The sequence below is a fragment of the Akebia trifoliata genome, chromosome 6, assembly GCF_017979445.1.
Source record: "Akebia trifoliata isolate Shusen 1 chromosome 6, ASM1797944v1, whole genome shotgun sequence".
Lineage (NCBI taxonomy): Eukaryota > Viridiplantae > Streptophyta > Magnoliopsida > Ranunculales > Lardizabalaceae > Akebia > Akebia trifoliata.
This window is the reverse complement of record NC_141380.1, coordinates 7832996-7854982: the sequence shown is the minus strand read 5'-3', so window position 1 is coordinate 7854982 and position 21987 is coordinate 7832996. Positions and strand designations below refer to the sequence as shown.

At 34.2% G+C, this 21987-nt stretch overlaps 1 protein-coding gene across 15 annotated transcripts; it reads left to right on the top strand.

Moving 5' to 3' along the window:
* The first annotated feature begins 2357 nt into the window (after positions 1 to 2357).
* On the top strand, positions 2358 to 10415 carry LOC147400024 (uncharacterized). 15 transcript variants are annotated; one of them, XM_086445638.1, is made up of 8 exons: positions 2366 to 2972; positions 5654 to 6366; positions 8144 to 8204; positions 8402 to 8465; positions 8804 to 8850; positions 9647 to 9713; positions 9866 to 9948; positions 10117 to 10415. In XM_086445638.1, exons 2-7 carry the CDS (start codon positions 6339 to 6341, stop codon positions 9908 to 9910), a joined length of 312 nt encoding a protein of 103 aa, XP_086301764.1. In that variant the 5' UTR covers positions 2366 to 2972; positions 5654 to 6338; the 3' UTR covers positions 9911 to 9948; positions 10117 to 10415. The 15 variants fall into 15 exon arrangements, 12 of the variants coding, with proteins under 12 accessions (XP_086301757.1, XP_086301756.1, XP_086301764.1 ...); XR_015179167.1 differs by having other exon boundaries at positions 2380 to 2972; positions 8402 to 8546; positions 9355 to 9713; XM_086445626.1 differs by having other exon boundaries at positions 2381 to 2972; positions 5654 to 5756; positions 9661 to 9713.
* Positions 10416 to 21987: the final 11572 nt, after the last annotated feature.

Below are 21987 nucleotides of genomic sequence, written 5' to 3'. Positions count from 1 at the left end.
ACCAATAAAACCGAATCCCGCACCCTGCATCGACCTCGCACCATCTGTATTGATCTTTACCACGTCCTTTGCTGGCCGTATCCATCTTAACTGTTTAATAATTGGGTTTACCACCGTATAACAACAAAATCCAGTTATTAAAAATCTGAACATTTATTTGATTTGAACTGTCTTCAACATTTGCTCCATCATGCCGATTCTTAATCATCACTTCCACTTGTTTCAACACCATTTCCTTTGGAGTATTAATTTCAGCAAAAATTCTTTGATTTCTCTCTTTCCATCAATAATAAATTGTTGCACAAAAGGATGATAGAGCATTGGCGTTATCTCCTTTTCTTGATATCGCACACTATTGATCATTTGCATTTCCTCCTCTATTCTCCCCACACCTTCTCTATTTATCCCAAACTTCATCAGACATTGCTTCCAGATCCAGCAAGTATAAGGGCATTGGAAGAATAGGTGGTCATCTATTTCTCTATCTGCCACATCACCATCTTCTTCTCCACTATGTTCCTCCATAACTGCAACTGCACCATTCTCCATATCACCACTACTAATCAAGTTTGGTCCTTCCACCAGATTTTCATCACCCAAGATACCTCTTGCATCTCCCCATGCATCTTCATTTGCATCGTCCTTATCTCCTGATGGCTTTTCAGCCCAAGCAAATAGAATTTTTGCTTCTTCCTCTTCAGTTTTGAACATTGATCGATGCTATGATTAAATGTTATGCAACTCTTACAAGGATTCGGTTTCCATTCATAGATAATCTGTTGATTATACTTCAAGCCAGGGTCTTGATGGAGGTAATATTTATTTTTGAGTTTTCATCATTTCTTTTTTCCAGATTTTCATGCAAAAATTTTCAATTCATCAGTTGGTAAAATATTAGTTGTTTATTTTGGGATATTTCAGATTGGATTTTATGGAACCAGTTGTGGTGGTGGTAAGCAGTATTCAAGCTGTGCTTCGTCCCACGTTTGTACATGTTGGGTTTTTCATTTAGCATTTTTTTCCATGTTTTAAATATTGTTTTTCTTTTTTTTTTTTAAATATATTTATTGTGGAATATTGCTTTGTTGATTTATTGATGATGTAAGAGATTAAAAATTTTCTTCTCTGCAACACGTTTTCAGTTGATTAAGGGCTGATGTAATAGATTACAATTATTATTATTTATTTAAATTATAAATATTTTATATGGAAGCACTCCAATTTATTAACAATCTTCCATCGCTCTTCCAATTTTGTAAATATAAATGGAGAAAAATCATGTGTTTTGGATAACTTGAAAGACCCATAAACTTAAATAGAGTATACTCCTGAGTCCTGATTAACACTACCTTACTCTCTTTGGATACGTATATGATTTACAAGATGTCAACCTCATGTTAAATCTCTCAAAGATCGAGTCTGAAATTGCCAAAGAATGATATTTTTTTGCTAGGCAAGCAAGGATTTCTATTATGAAAAGAGAATTACAATTGCCTAGGGTTTGGGGGACCCAATTGATCACCAACAAACGCCTAAGAATGATATGGATGTCCCAAATATATCATTTAAACCAGTTATTGTTCATTTTGAAAATTTATTTTGAACTTCGGAATTGGTCCTAAGTGTGACTTATAAATTACAGCTTTGTCATGTTTAAACGATAAATCTCTTTAGAAAAGGTGTTTGATATTTTAACTGTCTTCACTCTTCCAAGTTTCAACTTTCAAAATCCAAACGAAGAAATAATTCCTTTTTTTGCATATCTATCTTTGATTGATTACATGTGGTTATGAAATGTCATAATGTATGGTCCATGCTCCATAAATATTCAACTTCGATCTTAGCTTCCTTTGCTCCACATCTCTAGTCTAGAATCAAAAGTATTTGTCGTCGTTTTCTTCTTGCACACCCATTTATCTTGTGAGATATCTGAATATTTAAAGGAGTTCCAAGCTGACAAAGAAGTGAATTTACCACTAGGATTTGATGTCCATACCGTATGATCTTCCAAGACAGGGAGGCCATCCCCCTTGTATTTCTTCCTTTTACGAAAATCAATCAATTTGTTGCCTTTCTCCCGAATCTCCAACAAAGTTTAATTGTGCAACCCCATCCAACATTTAAATACAAGCATCACCATTAAAATGTGAAAAAAGCCCAAATTTGATGGACAAAGGGGTAGAATTAGCATCGAATTTTTCATTGTCAAAATTTTTTTTTGGCAAGTTGAAACTGTCAAATTAATGAAGGACGATGAGAGAAATTCGACAGCTCTAACCCATCAAAGCTGGGAATATCTAGAATTTCGACGGTCTTAGACGGTCAAAATTCAGTTTCTAAAATTCATGGGCCTTGATCCGTCAATTTTTTCCAGTTTTCACATGGTGCATCCTCTCCCTACACTACGTGAAAATCGCAAATTTTAAAGAAAATAATTGTTAGGCCTCGCCCGACGAATTTTTATACCGAAATTCCGCGGCCATTAGACCACGATTTTCCTGTTCACAAAACACACTTCACGTTGAAACTCTGTCTCACTCACTCAGTCTCTGGCTCTCTCTCTCTCTCTCTCGATTGTCTTGATCTCTCGATCGATCTCATCTCCAATCTCTCTCCATCTGATCTCTCAACATTGGAAACGATCGAGTGAATAAGAAGCCATCTCTAGATCGATCTCTCTGTCTCCCTCTATCTTATCTCAGGATCGATCTCATCGCTCAATCTCTTTCTATCTGATCTCTTGAAGTGCTCTCGATCTCTCAACATTGGAAACTCTCTCAGTCACTCACTCTCTGGCTCTCTCTCTCTCGAATGTCTCGATCTCTCTCCCTATCTCCCTCGATCTCATGTCTGGACCGATCTCATCGCACAATCTCTCTCTATCTGATCTCATGAAGTGCTCTCCATCTCTCAACATTGGGAACGATCGAGTGAATAAGAAGCCATAAAGTTGTTCATTGTTATTTTTTAAGGTGAGTCTCTCTCTCTCTCTTAGGTTGATGGATCCATAGCGCTATTCTGATTGTTGAAGATGAGATCTAGGGTTTTTTATTTGCAAAATATATTAATTTTGATTTTTTATTTTCCAAATGTGTTAATTTTGTACGAAATAAAACCTAAGAACAAATAAAAATTTGATTAAGGATCCAAATGATTTCATAGATCTGAGTGTTTTGATATGATTAGATCTGATTGGGTTCGACGAGGAAAGATCGATCTTGACCCCCCTCTAGTTACAGATGTGCAGAATTATAGGTATCTTACCATGTTATGTTCTCTTATCTGATTTGATTAAATTTGGAGAGGTTTAATCTCGATGAAGAGGAGAACACTCATATCACCACCCGAATAGCTGGAACCATGTGAGTCAGTTTTTGAGTTCCCTTGCAAAGGTGGCGAGTTTAATTTGTAAATGCGTTGTGTCTTTGAAGCACCTATGAATGCCCTCAAATATCATATTGGTTTGAAGCTTGCAAAGAAAGATCGTGTCATCCCACAAATTGGAGGTGAGGGACAAGCAAACGCCTTCCCCACCAAAAATCTTTTGGGAAGCTCCCATTTTATAACTTTCTAGTGAGCTTATTTATCACCTTTCTTACCAAGATATATAGGAAAATCTTTAGAATTCCCACATAGATCAGCTGGAGTTTAAACTCTTACCCATATTTTCTATTTTATGTCGAACTTCAGTTTACATACTTGTACTACAAGAAGTCCTTAATCATGCTATTGTAAGCTTTTTCTATGTCTACCTTGCATGTTTTACCTAGTTCACTATGTTGATTTCTTGGATTTAGTTCTTCAATTGCAAATATATTTTGTGAAGAATTTGACACTCCTTGATAAAGGCGCCTTTGAATGGTAATATGATCGTGCCCATTCTCTACCAGTAAATTCTAGTGATACTTCTAACAATTCCTATTGATGAAAATCTATTAGTCGTCCACACTTTTCTTTTGAATGAGAGGTAAGACCATGTTTTTGGAACATCTATCAAGATATGCCTCCTCATAGAGTTCTGCCACAGTGCCACCACATTCATAAATCATCCTTGATAACACCTCATCACCCTTTGAAGAAATTAGGAAAGAAATTTCTTAATGTTTATTTGAGTAACTTTGCCAAATATGGGATTCGGATTACATAGAATAGGATTTTGGCTTCTTAAGTTACCTACTCCAGTCCTTTAGTAGGAATTTAAAGATTCAGCCAACTTGGGTTTGGCATTTATTGATGCGTCCCATTGCACTGGAAGATTGTATAGATCATTGCTAATTGGTCTAACCATGAGAAGAGCTTTGGTCCGTGAGTCTTTAACACGAAAACCCCAAGGAAAGAATTCAACAGAACAATTAGTTTCACGTGTTAATTGTGAAATCGATAACAACTTCTGTTTCAATTCAAGAACGACTAAGACATTGGATAAAAATAAATCATTTGTCGAAGTAGGTAATGATGTTGGACCAATGTGTGAGATAGGAAGACCCTTACCATTACTCATGTGAGTAGTCACTCCAGAGGAAGTTGCATAGGATTGTGTGAAACTTGCTTCAGATTGAGTTGTAGACCAGCAAATGGTTGTGGTAAATTACTGTCGTGGCTTGCACTGTATCTGAAGAAGCATTTGTTTGCAGAGTGTCCATTTTTTTTGCATATTTGACAACGATGGAGAGGTCTATTCTGATTTCCACCAGAGTTAGTGATTGCTCCATAATCATTGCTAGATTGTGGAATGTTGAAATGTGTGTTTGGCAATGAAGCAAGATTCTGATTTGCACATGTCACATGAGTAATAAACCCCTCTTTAATACCACTACACTTATCCAACTGTAGTTTCTTTGTGTAATGTTTTCTAAGCACTTGGATATTATATAAATCGGTTAATCCAAGTGTTTTAATACTAAAAGAATTTGTTTATGAAAAGTCAATTATGTTTATTCTCCTAGTGAAGCATAGTCTAACTCGTTTATTTTCATGTCCCACAGTTGCTTTGACTATACAAATGCATTATTTTAAATGTTACAAGGAGCTCAATGTTAAGTTCATATATATTTATTAGTTGAACTCTTGTTGAATGAACAATGGAGATATTTCTTACAACCCTAGGAAAAAACTGGTTTGAATTGCATTTTATTGGTGACATGGAATGGAATATGTTTGCTCCTGAGGGTGGAGAAACTTAAGGTTATGAATCTAGCTCTATTGTGTAAATGGTTATGGAAGTTTAGAGTATACAAATTTAATATTTGTAGGAAGAATGGAATTAATTCAGCCAATCCCAGATATTTGTTTTACAAAACTTTGGCAGCTATTGTCTTCAGTTACTTGACAAAACTGAATTACCCTGTTAACTTGCATGGGCTGTGCTCCCATCCAATTGGTGGCCCATTGTTGAATGAATTAGTCACTGAGTTCTTATTTTGCTTAGGTAGTAAATGAGTAGTTTATTTGAAATCCTCAACAACTACTTGCTCTCTTCAGATTTTTCTCTATCACCACCCAGTAGAGCATTTTTTGTTTTCCTTTTGGTTTTCACAACAGCTGCCATATGATTGCTTCCTTTCTGAAATTCATTTAATATGTCATACAGAGGCAAATATCATTTATTTTCCTTTTTCTCTATCACCACTAATTTGAATGTGCATGAATTCAGGCAAATATCATAAACAAATTCATCTTATACGACGTGTATTTGCGGATCAAGTAGCACCACATTCAACCGTTGTTCATGCTAAAATCTCCATCAATAAAAAGAAGTGATTTTCCTGTTGATTTTAAGTTTGGGGCTTCTACTTCTGCTCTTCAGGTTTGTATTTATTACCTCATGATTTGAGAAATATACTGATTTCAAGTTTAGGATGATTTGTTGTTTTTAACATTCGTTAGATAGGTAATTAAATAGTCCTAATAATATGACTTGTCAGGCGGGCTACTCAATTGACTCCTTGACGTGTACAACTTCGGGAATTGTAGATCTGTATGCCTCCAGATAAACAATTCACTCGGGATACACTTTTTTATGGGGCAGTGCTATCGTGTATCCCAAGGCATAAAGATTTACAATTCCGACAAGTTAAGGAGTCAATTGAGTATGTCACCTAGCGAGTCGTATTATCACGACTCAATTAAAAATTAGTATCTTTTATTATTTTCATATAGCAATTAGTACCCACTAAACCGCTTGCTTATCGTGGGAGTAGCTTAATTTTTCATCAATTTTGCCTTTTTATGCAATAGGTTGCACAAATTGGTGAGAGTATGTCATGTTTTATTTCTTTTATTAGTTTTAGTGATTTTTGGTGTCACCCTTCATTTTTTGTGCAGGAGATGGCTAAGCTATGTTGATTCTTAGTCTACCACATTTTAGTAGGTTTAAATATTCCTAATTACGGATTGACCCATTTTATAAAGTGTGTGGATCATATTGGATCGTTGATTTTATTCATTGATCAATGCCTTGATCACAATGTGTAGTTGCATTGGCGGTATGGTGCCATTAATTATTAGAGATCATGTTCAGAGGCCACTGGTGGTTGCAGCTACATATGCTCACCCAATTTCTATTAGGCAACTAGTGGCTGTAGCTAGAGATGGTCACCTAATTTTTATGAATAATGATGAATGCACGTGATAAATCACACGTGACTGATATAGCAATGTCATAGAACAGTATATCTTGTTTCTTGTGTATCCCAAAAAAAAAAGATCTATGAAGGATTATCTTGTACCCCACAGCCAAAGCATTTTAGCCATTCATTTTAGATCAATCTTAGAATTGTAGACGTTCATATTCATAGAGGGCTAAGAGGATGTTAAGATGGAGATATAGATATGGAGTATTTGGGTTTTGTATATATATATATATATAGGGGGGCGTTCAATGGCCAACTTTTTGGCAAAACATTTTTCAAAACATGAGTTAGAGGTTTTGGAATGGGCTGATTTTTGGTGAGGATGATCTCTATGGTGAGGAGATCATCATCACCAAAAATCAGCACATTCCAAAACTTCTAACCCCATCAAAAACAGTTTACAAAAAATGGACGGTCCATGATTTTTCAGCTTGTAAACATGGGTTAGAAGTTTTGGAATGGGCTGATTTTTGTTGAGGATGATCTCCTCACCGTAGAGATCATCCTCACCAAAAATCAGCCCATTCCAAAACCTCTAACCCATGTTTTGAAAAATGTTTTGCCAAAAGGTTTGCTAAAAAGTTTGCCCTTCAATGCTACCCATATATATATATATATATATATATATATATATATATATATATTTAAAAGCTCAACAACCTGAACGTAAACACAAAATGCAACAATTCATATTTAAAATAAACATATTTAATTAAACCCACGCGCATATACATAAGTGAAGGCATGCTTGCTGAATTGGCAGAATTAATGTTCTCAATGATAATATTGAGAAATTTGAGCTATCCTTGATTGGGTTAAGAATAGGTACATCACCTATGGTTGTTTATAGCTATCAACAACCATGATTGGGTTATCGTCCTTGATGCACTTGTCATTCATATCTTATAATAATTTATATTTAGGTCATTTTCAATTACACCTTACAGCTTGTACATTAAATCTAATTGTGGATGTTACAGTTCTTCATTACACATGATCAAAACATCTCAATTGACTTTCCCTCTATTAATGTCATCTATTGGGGCCACTAACTTTCTCGTAACACTCGAGATAGGACACATCTAAAAACAAGTTTTTTTTATAAGTAAAACTAGAAAAATTACTAGAGTTTCCTTTCTTTACTAGAGTTTCCACTATTGTTTTTTGATGAACTTGAACCTACATAAATTACTATAGCAGTCCCTGGAATCATCCTATTGAATTGCTAATCACATCTCTTTAAAATGTCATTCTTTGGAATCTTCAAATGATCCCGACAATCAACATTTAGATATTTCGAACAGATGAACAATTGTATTCTGTCCCCTCTCTGAATCATAATTAAACTACAATTCCAGTTCTTTACATATTTATGAGTCAATCCAATGAAGTTAATTTTGCCTTTTAGTTTTAATTTTTATTTTTTTTCCGTAGTCTTTTTTTGTAGTATAATTTTTATTTCTTTGTCTAACCTACTTATCATTTAAAATTTACCTCCACCAACATAAAAGAAGCTCTAAGATGGTTGCACATGGCTTTACTATGGATTTGGATAAACCACTTGTCTTCCAGGTTAGATGGACTACTTTTGTCTTCATTTTTTTACTTCTTTTAGGAATATTTTGTTTAATCCTCTTATGGAAAGTCTTAGGTGTCTTATTACACTTGGCATGCTTTGACGATGGTGATTAAACTTTTTTCATTTCTCATGTTTGTGTATCTTTCCTGTGGGGTTGTCATTCATCTCTAATCTTGGATTGATGTTCAAGATTGTTGGAATCGGCGAAGTCTAAAGGTGTTGAGAACAACAATGAGAAGAAACAACTAAGGAAGGTTAGTGGCTGATGTTCCATCTATCTCTACTCCATTTCTTACCAGTAGAGAAGCTAGTCATATTGGCTCATTTTCTGTCAGGTAAATATAATCATACTTGATCTCTCTCTCTCTCTCCTTTTTTTTTTTTTTTTCTTTTTGTCTCATAGGCATACCTCCCTTATTTGTTGTTTCTCACATGGCATAGTTCAGGTAGGGTAATGTAGTTGTTACTTGCCATGTCCTATATAGTAGTCAGGTTTGATCTAATATAATTTAAACTCAATGGTGTTAGTTTTAGTTTAATTTGTGGTGATGTTGAATTTTCCTTACATTTGTGGCTTCTTATTATGGCTCAGATGGGAGTCTTGTGTGCAGTGCCTATGACAGCTGTGTACGTGAAATGGTAAGTTTTATTAAAAATGTCTATGGTTGGTATGTTAATATGCCCGAACATTTGTTTATTTTGGTTTGCGAGAACCCATGATCCATAACCCAGAACCCAACCTTTTAGACATGCATATTAGATGGCTCGTGGCGTTGATGGGTTTACCATGTCTGTCTAGATGTCCTACTGTTTGAATGCTGAGGGAGCCCTTGATTTTTTTCTCGAGGAACAATATTTTTAGTATTGTTGTTGTATATTATAATCTCGTAGGTTTTATTTTAACCTAAATAAATCATGGTTTGATTAAGGACCATTTGAGTTTGAGCGTCAATGGTACACTAAAGGGGATATCAACTTGAACTTAAAGTATCCTCCCATTATTTCAAATATTTTGCCCAATATAAACTATCACATCTTGCTTTATAGAGCACCCATTTGAACATTACTAATTTAAAATCTTAATTTGGTTATCATTTACTTGTTTTAATTTAATTTTGCTAACATTAATGCTCCTGATTCAAGAGGCCAAATACCATTGCACAATTGTATTCTCATTAGAAGCAGAACTTTGTTTGCCCAACTATGTTTCTCAAGGTGACCTTTATTATCCTTGCTCCATCGTGGTGGTTATACATTTAGTAATTTTTCTAGCACATCCCTTCCCCTTCCCCCCCCCCCCCCCCCCCCCCCTTCTCTTTTTTTTTTATTTATGATTGTCACAGAAAAATTATTGTCTTATTTTGGCATATAGTCATTAGAGAATGTGTCCAAAATGTTCTTTAGCCTTTTGTGGCATTATTTGCTTCCAAGCTAGGTATGGGTTGGCAGGTGGTGCCTATGGTGGTATGGGTGCAGGGTATGGTGGTGCAAGCTTTGCTCAGGTGATTTTTTTTAGCTCATTAACAAAAGTTGTAGCATAATTTATGTTTGAATGTAAATAAATAGTAACTTGTGATTCCACTTGGGACACAGCCAAGTGGAGTACTATTATGTGTTTTTTACATTTCTGATCTTGAATTATGTTTATTTGTAGCCACTGATATATGGCAGGGGCCCACTCCTGCTGGCATGGCGATGATGCCAATGCTTTTGCCTAATGGACGGATCGGATGTCTTGTAAGCACGTAGATTTTCACTTTATTTTTGCATGTCTATTTATACAATTTATCACATCTTATGCCTTTGCCTCACTCGCTCCACATGGGAGAAATGTCTATAACCCAAGGGATTGATAGCATAAACTCGTTTTTTGATGGGTATGTGAATGCATCTACCATCATACAGGTGATGGTTAAGCAATGGATGAAGGGGTACAATCTGTACATGTTTATAATGTGGCAATGGTTGCTCTAAAAGAGGCTGCGAAGAAAGTCACAGCTGCAAAGAAACAATCAACAAGTGCATGTCAGTGAAGGAAATCAATTGGGCCACCGAATTTATTTTCTCCTCTTACTCAGATTTTCGAGATTTTATTCTTCAGTTATCTCTTCTTTTTTCTTCGATTTAATGTAAAGTTGGGTCTATTTCAATTTCAAAATATTAATTGATGAATATTGATTCAGTTTTCTCTTCTTTGTTCTTCAGTAATATGGATGCCCATCATATTCTTGTTCTATGATTTTTCTTTTGTTTTTTATTTTTCTGATTTTTTTTATTATTATTTCGTTCATTGTGATTGGTGAATTAGATTTTTTGTTAAACCTTCAAATTCGACGGTCATACTCTATGGATTTTGTTGTTTTTTTTTTAAACCCATTCTCCAATAATTTGATAGTCCAGGGCTGTCAAAAAAAAAAATTCTACAAGAGAATATTTGATGGGCATATTTGATGGGAGGGTCCGTCAAATTTCTCAAAATTTGACGGGCTAAGACTGTCAAATATGGGCTTTTTTCACATAGTAGCTACTCACCCAATGGGTCCTCTTGCCACACATTACTCTCCCTCCCAAAGAAACCAACAAATAGCTTCTCGATTGTTAAGGGTATATACTTTATGAAGATTTCCTATTGTAGTGGGTTTCTGTGTATTAGTTGGTTTTTGTTTCTCTTGGAGTGGATAGTATCTTTGATCTACTAAACCTGCGGGGTTGACTCAATGGCATAAGCGGTCAATACCCGTATGTCGTGAATTCGATACCCAGTATGAGCATTAATTCCTCAAGGGGCACCGGTGAGGGTGCAGCCTCACTTACCTTGCTGCATATGATGTGCGGGTGTTGCACATGCCCCGAGACTAGACCTTAGACAAGACCATGGTTTATGGACCTGGCAAAGCCCAGATACAGGCCGGTCCGCTGTCTCTAGGGATACCCGGTTATCAAAAAAAAAAGTATCTTTACATTTCAAGAAAGATTATAGAAATTGAACAGTGCCTTCTCTGCTCCACATTGAGGCCTCAATCCGATGAAATAAGCTGCATTGGTGAAACTTTAATTTTGATAACATTTTAGTGCATATCGTCACTTGGGCTTGACAACATGTAGTTCATTCAACCTTGCATATAATGTCAACGGAGGAAATTAAACCCTTTGTATTAGAATAATTATATTTCCCAGCATTTCTTTCCTTCTCCAAGCTTCTTTTTAACTCATAGCTCAGTTGGTTTGACACATTGCAAAACAACTCTGAGGTTATGGGTTCAAGACTAGCTTACCCATCAATAAAAAGTAGAGTACATGAATTTCTAGAAATTTGGGTCATTGAAACTTCTGGTGAACGCCTCAAGATGGAAAAAAAAACTGAATTTTATTTTCTCTTAATTTGATTGGACGGTATAGATTTTCTTAGAATTTCTTTGTTTTAAGAAAAGGTATAATGGTAAATTAACGTTCTGTTTTGGGATTTAATTTTTACAAACTAGGAAAAACATTTTTTTAGTGTCTATTATTAAACATCACATTTTGAAAAGGGTACTTTCATTATTTAACTTAATTGTTTCTTATTTAGTAAAATTTTAATTTCAAGAATGATAATTTACTTTTTCCGAATTAAAATGAATAGTGTGCTGGAATGAGAATTTCACAATTTTTCATTGAATGTTTCGGTAAATCGATCTTATTATTGACTTTGTAACTATAGTAATTAGTCTGAAAGTCCATCCTGACGGGCAGATAATATTGACGAGTGTCAGCTAAAGAGAATTGTATAAGAACTCAAGGACGTTTGAGATGCAGACACAAAATCTCTCGCCCTCAGGACCGTTCTTTGTGTCCTTCCAGTTGCTAGGACCAGTCGAACCAAAGCAATTTGTTGGGAATTTATTTGGAAAATTTATAACTTAAACAAGTTTTTGGGTTACTTTTTTTTAAAAATATTCTTTTATTGTGTTTTGTAAGACGGTAATGGGGTCTAATCTCAATATTGTAACCCTCTGACCTGCTCCATTATCCAAAAAAATAAAAGTACCCAAGATTTAAAATAAAAAATAAAAAAACTGAATTTTATGGAAAATGCTTACTTTTCAATTGATGATGTTTTTTATGTTTAATCTTCCTTCTTACTTTCTCTATTTTGTTAACAATTAATAGAGTTAGCTTGAGTATTGCACTATAAATTCTCTGAGTAATTTGTCGTTGTAGTTGCATGTAGTGGATTTTGATGCTTGAAATAGCGCCGCCTCACCAAGGTAAACAAATCCTTGCGTTCAAAAATTGAAGTTCTGGGATCATCCATTTTCAAAGCTTATGATTAGACTAAAAAATTAACGTTTTTCAATTTCTCTTTTTTGAATCTGATCTACAACATGATCCTTACTTGTTGGAGTACTGGATTTTCTTTTCATCTTGTCAATGTCTACCATTTAAATGTCACTACAGGAAACTACAAGGAAGAATTACTACAGAGGATCCCCTCCAGATTATGTCACATTTGCTGCTAATGTAAAAACTTTACACTTTCTAACATGAATCTTCAACCCTAAATGCAAAATTTAGAAAGGCATAAGAAATTTTATACAATTAATTTTTTTTGTTTGCTAAGCAAGCAAGATATAATATATTATATATGAAAATTTGTACAAAGGGCTGGCCCTAACCAATTACAAAGCGAACTTGGGGAAGAGCAAGCTTATCTCCAGCATAAGCATTTTTTACAATTAACGGTAAATCAGTTGCATATCATCGACTGTGGGTTGTGCACTGTTGCCTCTCTCCAAACGTGAGATAATGGAGCATCGATTTTCCTTAACAATGTCCTTGCCTTGTACACCCATTCATATAATTTCCAAGAGACGATCTGACTACCAAGGCCTGACACTAAAATAGCAGAGTCCATTTCTATGATAACTTTCTTTCCATTTAAATCAAAACTTTCCAATGCTGTTACTAAAGCACGTATCTCTGCTATATTGTTTGTCGACTCTCTGAATACCCAATGACCCGCTTCCACCAATTCTCCATGTTCATCACGAAGGATAGCTCCTCCTCCTGAGAGGCCTGGATTGCCAATAGCTGAACCATCTGTGTTTAGTTATACATAAGTAGGCATGATGAAGTAATAAATATATGGAGTACATTTAATTTCCTACAAATGTCTAGAGAGCTTCTATTAACAGACCAAATTTTACTACTAACAGATGGATGTATATGTATAAACAATTTTTTAATTTCGAAAGGATTGTTGTGTTGTAAGTAAAAGTTGGTGTGCCAATAGAATCTCTCAAATGTTTATTTAAATTTTATTTTTTAAAGGCCATCTTTGTATTTATTGTAACTGTCTGACACTCAGTATACATGGGTTTTTCTAGGGATTTACCTTCTTTAAGAATATCCTTCCATCTCGAGCGTTCAACATTGGGTTCTTATTAGTGAGCAGTGGATCCCATTGTCACAACTCACTATGTAATTTTTTCCTAATCAAAAGATAGTAACCTTGATCTGATGTACAAGTTTTGGTGAGACACGTCTTAGGTTTTCAGATTGATGATGTACTGATCACGTCCCATAAAGTCATTTTTGAGACCATAATTACACGGAGTTTATCCACACTTGATTGCTATTTTACCCAAATAAAAACTAATCACCTAAAAATTCTAAAATTATTGATAATTAAAGAATTTTTATTGGTTGTAGGTAAAACGACGAATATTTGGAGACAAATGAAAAAAAGCAAAGCCAACACTATAGTACTTGAGCCAAGTTAGATTAGTCGCCCAAAATTCAATCCAGGTGTCTTCATTTATACCACATCGCGGTAGAGACGTGGTGCGTCGAGGTGGTCCTAGGGGTGATAGCCTTGAGATTTGCACTGAAACTTTTTGGCAGCATTTCCTTTGCATTAATAGAGTTGTCTCACAGTAACTGGAGTAGGTATGATCTGGAAATCCGAGAGAAACTCTATAAATTGAGTTGTCTCAAAGGAAGGGGTCTCTCTCCTCTTCCTAATCTTAGTCTCTCATTTTCTATTTTATCTAATGAGAAAGAGAGTTCTTGTAGAGTGAGAGCTGAAGAACCCTCTCTTCCCCTTTCTTCTCTTATTCTTCTTGTAATCTAAGTATAATTTGTAGCATGTTTTCAAAGCCGTGTAATCGAAGGGATTCAAGTTCATCTTCGAAATCAAAGAGCAACAAAGAAGCATCCATTCTCTCTCTCATTCTTTTTTTTTTTTTTACTTTATTGCAATTTGATCCTCGCGATGATGATTGGCTAGACTCTCTATAAAGAGGTCAATGAAACCAGAACAAATTTATCTTAATTATGTCTGATCGGTTCTGTTACCTTTGCTAAATTGTGCACTTGTGAAAACTCTTAAGATTGGGATTATTGGGAGACATATTTAGTATTCTAAGTTTGATGATTCATGCTTAGATGAGATCAAGCTTAATCATACTTATTTACGAACATTGGGTTAACATCCAATAATCTCATCTTATTTTAGGATTCCCATACATTTGAATCACATAAAGAATTTATAGATTTACCTTCTGATTAATGAGCAATAGCTTTGTTGCGTAGATCGAGATAAATATAGAACCATCGAGATATTGAGATAACTTGCAAGGGTAGATTTGATCTCTCTAACTTTTACACTGTATTCCATTTCTTGTTTTATTTTCACTTTTCTTAGCAATACTCTTTCCAAAAACTGTTTTAATTAGGTTACTTAAATCTAAGTCGATTTTGAGTTGAAAGAAGTATCGAATTAGTCGTTGTCCCTATGGATTGACCTTTGCTTACCAAGGTTTAACTTTATTCATTATTTTATTTATAATTTGCATTGATCACGTACCCCTATCTCTATCCTTTCTAGTTTCTAGTGAACAATTGAAAAATGACTTAAAGTCCTCATCTTCAACTTCTAGTCCAAACCATTAATTTCTCTTTCCAAATCCAATCATTTTGTTATTATTATAATGTAGTCATATTTAACTTCTATGGTAAAATTATATTTAATACATTCAAATTCATCTACAATCCATCATTTCAACCTTGCCTGAATCGTTTTATAAAGCCATTGGTCTTTCTACCTAAAATTTCATCGTCTACTTGTCCTAAAATAATATCTTATTGATCAAGGCCTAGAAAGTTGTTTCTAGGGCCCTATTTACAGAGACTTTAAGGGTAAATAATACATAAAATTCCCTAAATAGACATAATACATTGATAGTCCATAACTATTATTGTTTTTGAATAAACTGTGAATTTTCAAACTAATTATGGTTATTTATGTGTAATAGGTCAAAGTCGCGAGATTCAAAAGGATGAACCAAAATAATTAAAAACATGCATTACAATTAAAGACCCAAGACAAAACCACAGACCAAAAATCAAAGTCAACAAGTCCACATGCACTGCGGTACGGTGAATACCTTAGGCGACGTGGTGATGCCAACAAACTCCATCTCGAAATTTGTAAAATGTTAAAGCGGCATGATTTGTAATGAAACGTATTAGGCTTTAGAGTCGTTGTAAAATACGAAAGTGTTCTAAATTCTAAAGGAACCTTAATCTGGTTTTTATAAATAAGAGACCAAATAAGAATCAAATCTCATCTTATCTCCTTTGAGATCATCTTCTCTAGTTCTCTTTTATTTTTCAATTTTTAGGATTTTAGATTTATTTTTTGTTCAAGCTTTGTAAATAGAAGGAGTACTCTGCCAGCTTCAAGTCAAGATTAATAAAAGATCATCAATTTTGTTTCCTATTCTCTTCTCTTTTTATTTTTATGCCTAGACCTCCGTTAGAGATGTTGATGAAGCCCAAACAAGATTATCTTAGATAATTATTTGTTTCAAACTTGCTTCAATGTTTTATTATGATACTAAATTTTTAAATAGTAATCATTGAATATAATGTTTATTCTTATGATTTTGATAGTTTAATATTATATAAGTTCAAGTTAGAATATGCTTTGTTAGAGATTTGATGTTTTACTTTTGATTTTGTCTTATTAAATATCACAGGACTTAGGATTATTATTTGGATTAATAGATTTCATCTTCCCATACAATAACATTAGCTTCGTTAATTGGATCGAGATAAAAAGTAGATAAATAAATTAATAGGGTGACTTACTTTAATGGATTTGACTGATCTAATTCTTTACATTGTTATTACCATTCATGTTTACCTTAGAATAGTTTTAATTCAGTTTCCTTTGATGCTTCGAACCATGATTGGTTTTAAGTCAAAAATTGATGAATCAATGTTGTCTCTGTAGATTGATCCTTGCTTTCCTAGGTTTTTATATACTTTTGTTCTCTTAATTTTAGTGATAATTTGCACCGAACACTTGTGAAATCGCCTCGACCCTTCTTCACTCAATAGTGATAAGGAGTTCGATTTATTAATGGGAGATTTTTTATGAATGGGAGTCGCCACCTAGTTTAAGTCTAGGAACCAAAATTAAGTCCAAATGGATATGCGTCGATCCACAGATCAGAGAGATAGGTAAGGGGTCAGACTACGGGTTTCAGAAGGTGTTAAGCACCGAACCCGCCCGATCAAGATGATCGGTCTCTACTACGATCCAAAATCATCCTATGGTCAACACACAAAGATTACGGTCACGGTTGCAGTCCAATCATCATCATCAATTTATGTTCGGTTTGCCAAACAAATCCTATGGCTAAAATTGTCCCAATTATTACATGATTGTTCCTTGAATTTTGAAAAAAAATGAACTTTGAAAAAGCCATGTATCTGTAGACACCCCATTTTTGCATCCGCCTGATTAATTAAGTCGTCAACCCGATCGCAAAGGTTCCCAATGATGGATGTCTATTCCAATGCTTTATTTTGTTACCAGATATGTTTCAGAAATCCGGATGAGGTATCTCGAACTGACAAAACTTAGAAACCACGCTACGCTAGGAAAATACGACCCCAGAAACATAGAAATCATCATCTTGCAAACCAAAAAGAAGCTTCACGATAAAAATCACTAAAAATGATTAAATTACCAAAATACCCCTAACCTCAAAACAATCCTAGAGCCTACGTTACACTTAGGAAAACTCTCTCGAACACATAAAATAACAAATCGGAACCAAATAAATCATTTCACCAATTTTAACAGAATTTGACAAAATTACGAAAATGCCCCTCATAAAGTTCACAATAATTTCACATAAAAATTTTCATAAATGACACAAACCAACATTCTCATTGAATTCCTTATGAAAAACTGATTCTGAAACATCCTAGAACATTAAAAACCGACTTGAAACGTGAAAAGTCCTCTCCGGGGGCAAAACGGTAATTTCACAATTTTCATAATTAAAAAATTCGAAATTAATAAATAAAACATTAAATAATTAAAGTGAAACATTAATGAAATTAATTTAAAAAGTTGAACCTAAAAAATCGATTAATTGGACTCTCAGGCAAAATTGTTGAGGGTTCGTGGGATATTTCTTTAAGGACCCCTCCATTTGGGGGTCCAAAGAATTAAAGATATTTTAGAGGGGGGTTCTCCAAAAATTAAAATTAAATCAACCAAGACTGAAGTCAAGGTATTAAAGTCAATCAAGTGAGACTGAAGTCAAAATTAAAGTCAATCAAGCAAGACTGAAGTCAAGGTACTAATCGAGTCAATCTCATAAGACTAAGGTCAAAACCCTAAATCAAAACCCTAATCTAAACTAATCAAGTCAATCTCATAAGACTAAGGTCAAAACCCTAAATCCAAACCCTAATCTAAAACTAATCAAGTCAATCTAATAAGACTAAAGTCAAAACCCTAAAACCCTAAAGACTAAGTCAAAACCCTAATTGAAACCCTAAAAGAAACCCTAATCAGACCCTAATGCTTCTAAAAACTTTATAAATAGGAGCCTCCACACCCTATTTTCGTATCAAAGAAAAAACCCTAGGAAAAGTAGGTGAAGAAGCCTCCACAACCTCCCCAAAACCCTAATTTTGGAGTCCCAACTCCTTCCCTAACACCCCTACTCTGATTTTAGCCTAAAAAACACCAAAACCTCTTAAAAAACATCCCAAAAATCCATAACAAATTCGAAGCACCCAGATCCAAGAAGGAGATACCTTACCTCGGAGATCAGGAATCAGATCCGGAGATAGAACGAAGTAAGGAATACGGTACAAGGAGCCATTCTCACCAGATCTGAGGGAATAGCACTTTTGCAGATCGAAAGTAAGTTTTTTTTTTTATTTTTTTAATCTAGGTTTGTCATTAGCGATGTAACTTTATTTGGGATAAGTAGAGACCGGCAATGGTCGGGCGGGGTTGGTGCCTAACACCTTCCAACCCCGTAACATGATCCCCGGATTCGGATTTTCTGTAGTAGATTAGTTTTTATCCATTTTAGAGTCAGTTTGGTTCCTAGACCACAATAACTAGGTGGCGACTCCCAAACCTCAAGGGTCAAAAGCGGATCTGCGCACCCCGCGGATCGAGGGCGCTTTCAGTATCACATCTCATATTCTAGAATTTACATGGCAATATTTTTAAATTACCTAAAATAGAAAACTCTTACAACATTCTTCAAGTAGGAAAGATCATAAATACCAAAACTGCTAAATTGGAACTCGTGAAATTTCTAAATTAGGAATTTGCATTTTCTCAATCTAGAATTTGAAAAAATATAATGAGTTACCAAATTGGAAGTTTACAAAATGAATTCCCCAAAATGGAAAGTTTCCAAAAGATACCAAATTTCTAAATTAGGAAATCTCAAATTCTTAGGGACATGAAATTGAATGGGAAAATGTAAAATCCTCTAAATTGGGAAATTGTTAAAACGTGAAATTCCTAAAATGGAAATTTATAAATATGTGTTTTCTCCAAAATAGAAAATTATGCAATCTCCCATTAAAAGGTTTCCAAATATGAATTTTCCAATGATCTACAAATAATTTCCAAAAAAAAGAATTATATGAACAATGAAGTCTCAAATTAGAAGCTTATGGATTTGCCAAGAATCACCAAATTGAAAATTTACCAAATAACAAAGAATCCATGATATCATACTTACCAAATTGGAGATTGACAAATATCATTGCATAAAATTTTCAAATTTGAAAGAAAAATCCACAAGAAAATTTTCATGTTCATCGAATCCTTAAACTAACCAAGACGAGCATGCATACATGATTTTCGATTTTATCGAAATAACGATCATTTAACGACATGCATGTTTATCAAGTTAAGGGGTACATTAATTCATGAACTAATTCTAAACTCATCACCAACTTATCACAAAAGTATATTTTCCATCCCCATTGCAAGAAACTTGAATATCATCATGAGTCATACGAATTAAATTCGGGCACAATGATCATAGCATTTTAACAATAACAATCTCCTAATATTAACATGTAAAAATAAAATAGAAAAAAGTAATAAAAAAATATATAACAATATCCCCCTAATCCTATCAATATGCAAAAACAAATAAGACCTAGAAAAATGCCGAAGAAAATTATCCTATCCTATCAATATGCAAAAAGAATAAAATAGAAAATGACACATACGTAAAACAAACATGTAAAACAAAAATAACATATAAAACAAAAGTATAAAAAAAATATTCTACCAACCTTATCAATATGCAAAAAAAAAAAAAAAAAAAAAAATAGAAACATAAAAAAAAAAAAAAATAAAAAAAATAAAAACATTCACCTAACCCTATTGAAACGCAAACAAATAAGAACATAAAAAAAAACCTAAAAATGTTTTTCTAATCCTATCAACATGCAATAAATTATACCATAAAAAAAACAAGAATGAAAATAAAAATGAACCAAAATAAACTTACCTAATAGAGAAAGATGATGAGTTGATTCCTTCAGGGAGGACCCAAAGGCTGTGAATACCCGGTACTAGGATATCGATTGAAGAAGAAGACTGAAAGTGGCGACTGGGTAGAGAGGTATATTGATGATGAAGTGCTGCATGGGCGCTGGAGATGAGTGTGAGGGCAAGGATGATAATCGAAATCCGTCCAAGAAGACCTTGCAAAAGATAACATGGATAGAAAGAAGGGGGTTGAGAAAGAAAAATGTTCGCGTATTACGAAAGCCGTATTGCTCGAAGGGGTTGAAAGATGGTTGTAACAGCCATGTTTTTTATGAGGGGGGTTTTTGTAGAGATGTGGTTGTTGTTGGAGAACTTAAGAGAGAAGTGAGAGAGGTGATGAAGTGCAACAACTAATGTTGCAGTGCTATGACGATGCTGTGGGTGTGTTAGAACGTAGGATGAGAGATGAGAAGAGGGCTTCTATGGAGGGCTGTTGCAGTAGCTGTGTTGAGGACATGGAGAAGAGGTTGTTGCAACAAGTTTAATGGAGTTAACGGAAGGGGCAGCAAGAGGGCGTTTTGGGATCGCAGCAGCAATGCTATGTTAACGAGTATGAGAGATGAAAAGAGTGAAAACGGAATGAATCAGGGACAGTACTCACAAGTCTTTCAAGTTTTTTGCGAGCATCATTAGGAATTCACGGTAACCAGGTGACAAATTGTCGAATTAGGTAGATGCAAAAAATGGGGTGTCTACAACTTGTTCTTGATACTTTAAGTAGATATAATGTTAAGGTTGAAAATGAGGGTAAAGAATGTTATGCAAGAAAAAAAAAAGGTATAGATGGTTCTTTAAGAAAATTGGAGGATGAAATATCTAATCAAACAAGGTAGAAATTTGAGAGAAATTTAGATGAAGTCTATACCACCAAATCTTAATTTAACAATTAGATGCTTTTTATCTGTGTTCAATTTTTTTTTTAAATTTGTTAAATGGAATTACGTTTTATTTTATTACTATTACTACTACTACTATTATTATTATTATTATTATTATTTATTTTTTTGTAGAAAGTAACTTAGTAAAACAAATTTTTTGGTAAAAAAAAATTATTTACGATTTTTTACATTTTCTATCATCCAAACACCTGAAAATTTGCAGGGATTTTGTAGAGTCACTGCCAAGTTCTAACAAAGTAGTGTCTAAAAACATTGTAATTGAAAATTTCATAATTAAAAATTTTGTTTCTTACGACATTTAAAAAAAATCTACCAACATAACTATTAGTCCAATGATTTGTAGAAGAAAAAAATGCACGTGCCATGCAACATGCCTAAGATTTCTCTAGGTCTGACATACATTCCTAGTTTTTATTCCATCATAAACATTGCCAGGTCAACCAGGGAGCGGCTAATATGGATAGAATAGAATCTCCAGTTTTTCGTCAGAATATTCGCTAGTCTAGATTTGCTAGAATTAAAGAGCCTCTATCTGAATTTAGGATGGTATTTGGTGCACAATACTCAATAAAATGTAATGCGTGAAAATTAAATGCACGAGCGTTGATGAGGGTAACATAGTCTTTTCACGATGTATCACGCTATTCAACTGGAAAAAAAAATTTATGTAAAGAGGGCACTAGCAAATACACCTTTTGGTAGCGCTTACAACTTACTCCCCGCATCAATTATTTGATTTCAAATAAAATTTCTTTCTTATGTTGTTTTTCATTGTTGAAAGCCCCATCTTTATTGAATTTTGAGTTGTTCAATTCCATGGTATTCCTAAGAAAAATCTTTGATGATGATGATGACGACGACGAAGAAGATGATGGAGTTCAATTTGATGATCTACTTTGCAAACATGAGGTCATTGGTCCGATCCCAACTTATAGCAACTTAATTAAGGCCAACAGGTAATATTCCTTTCGATGATTTGCAGTGCTCAATTCCTTTCAA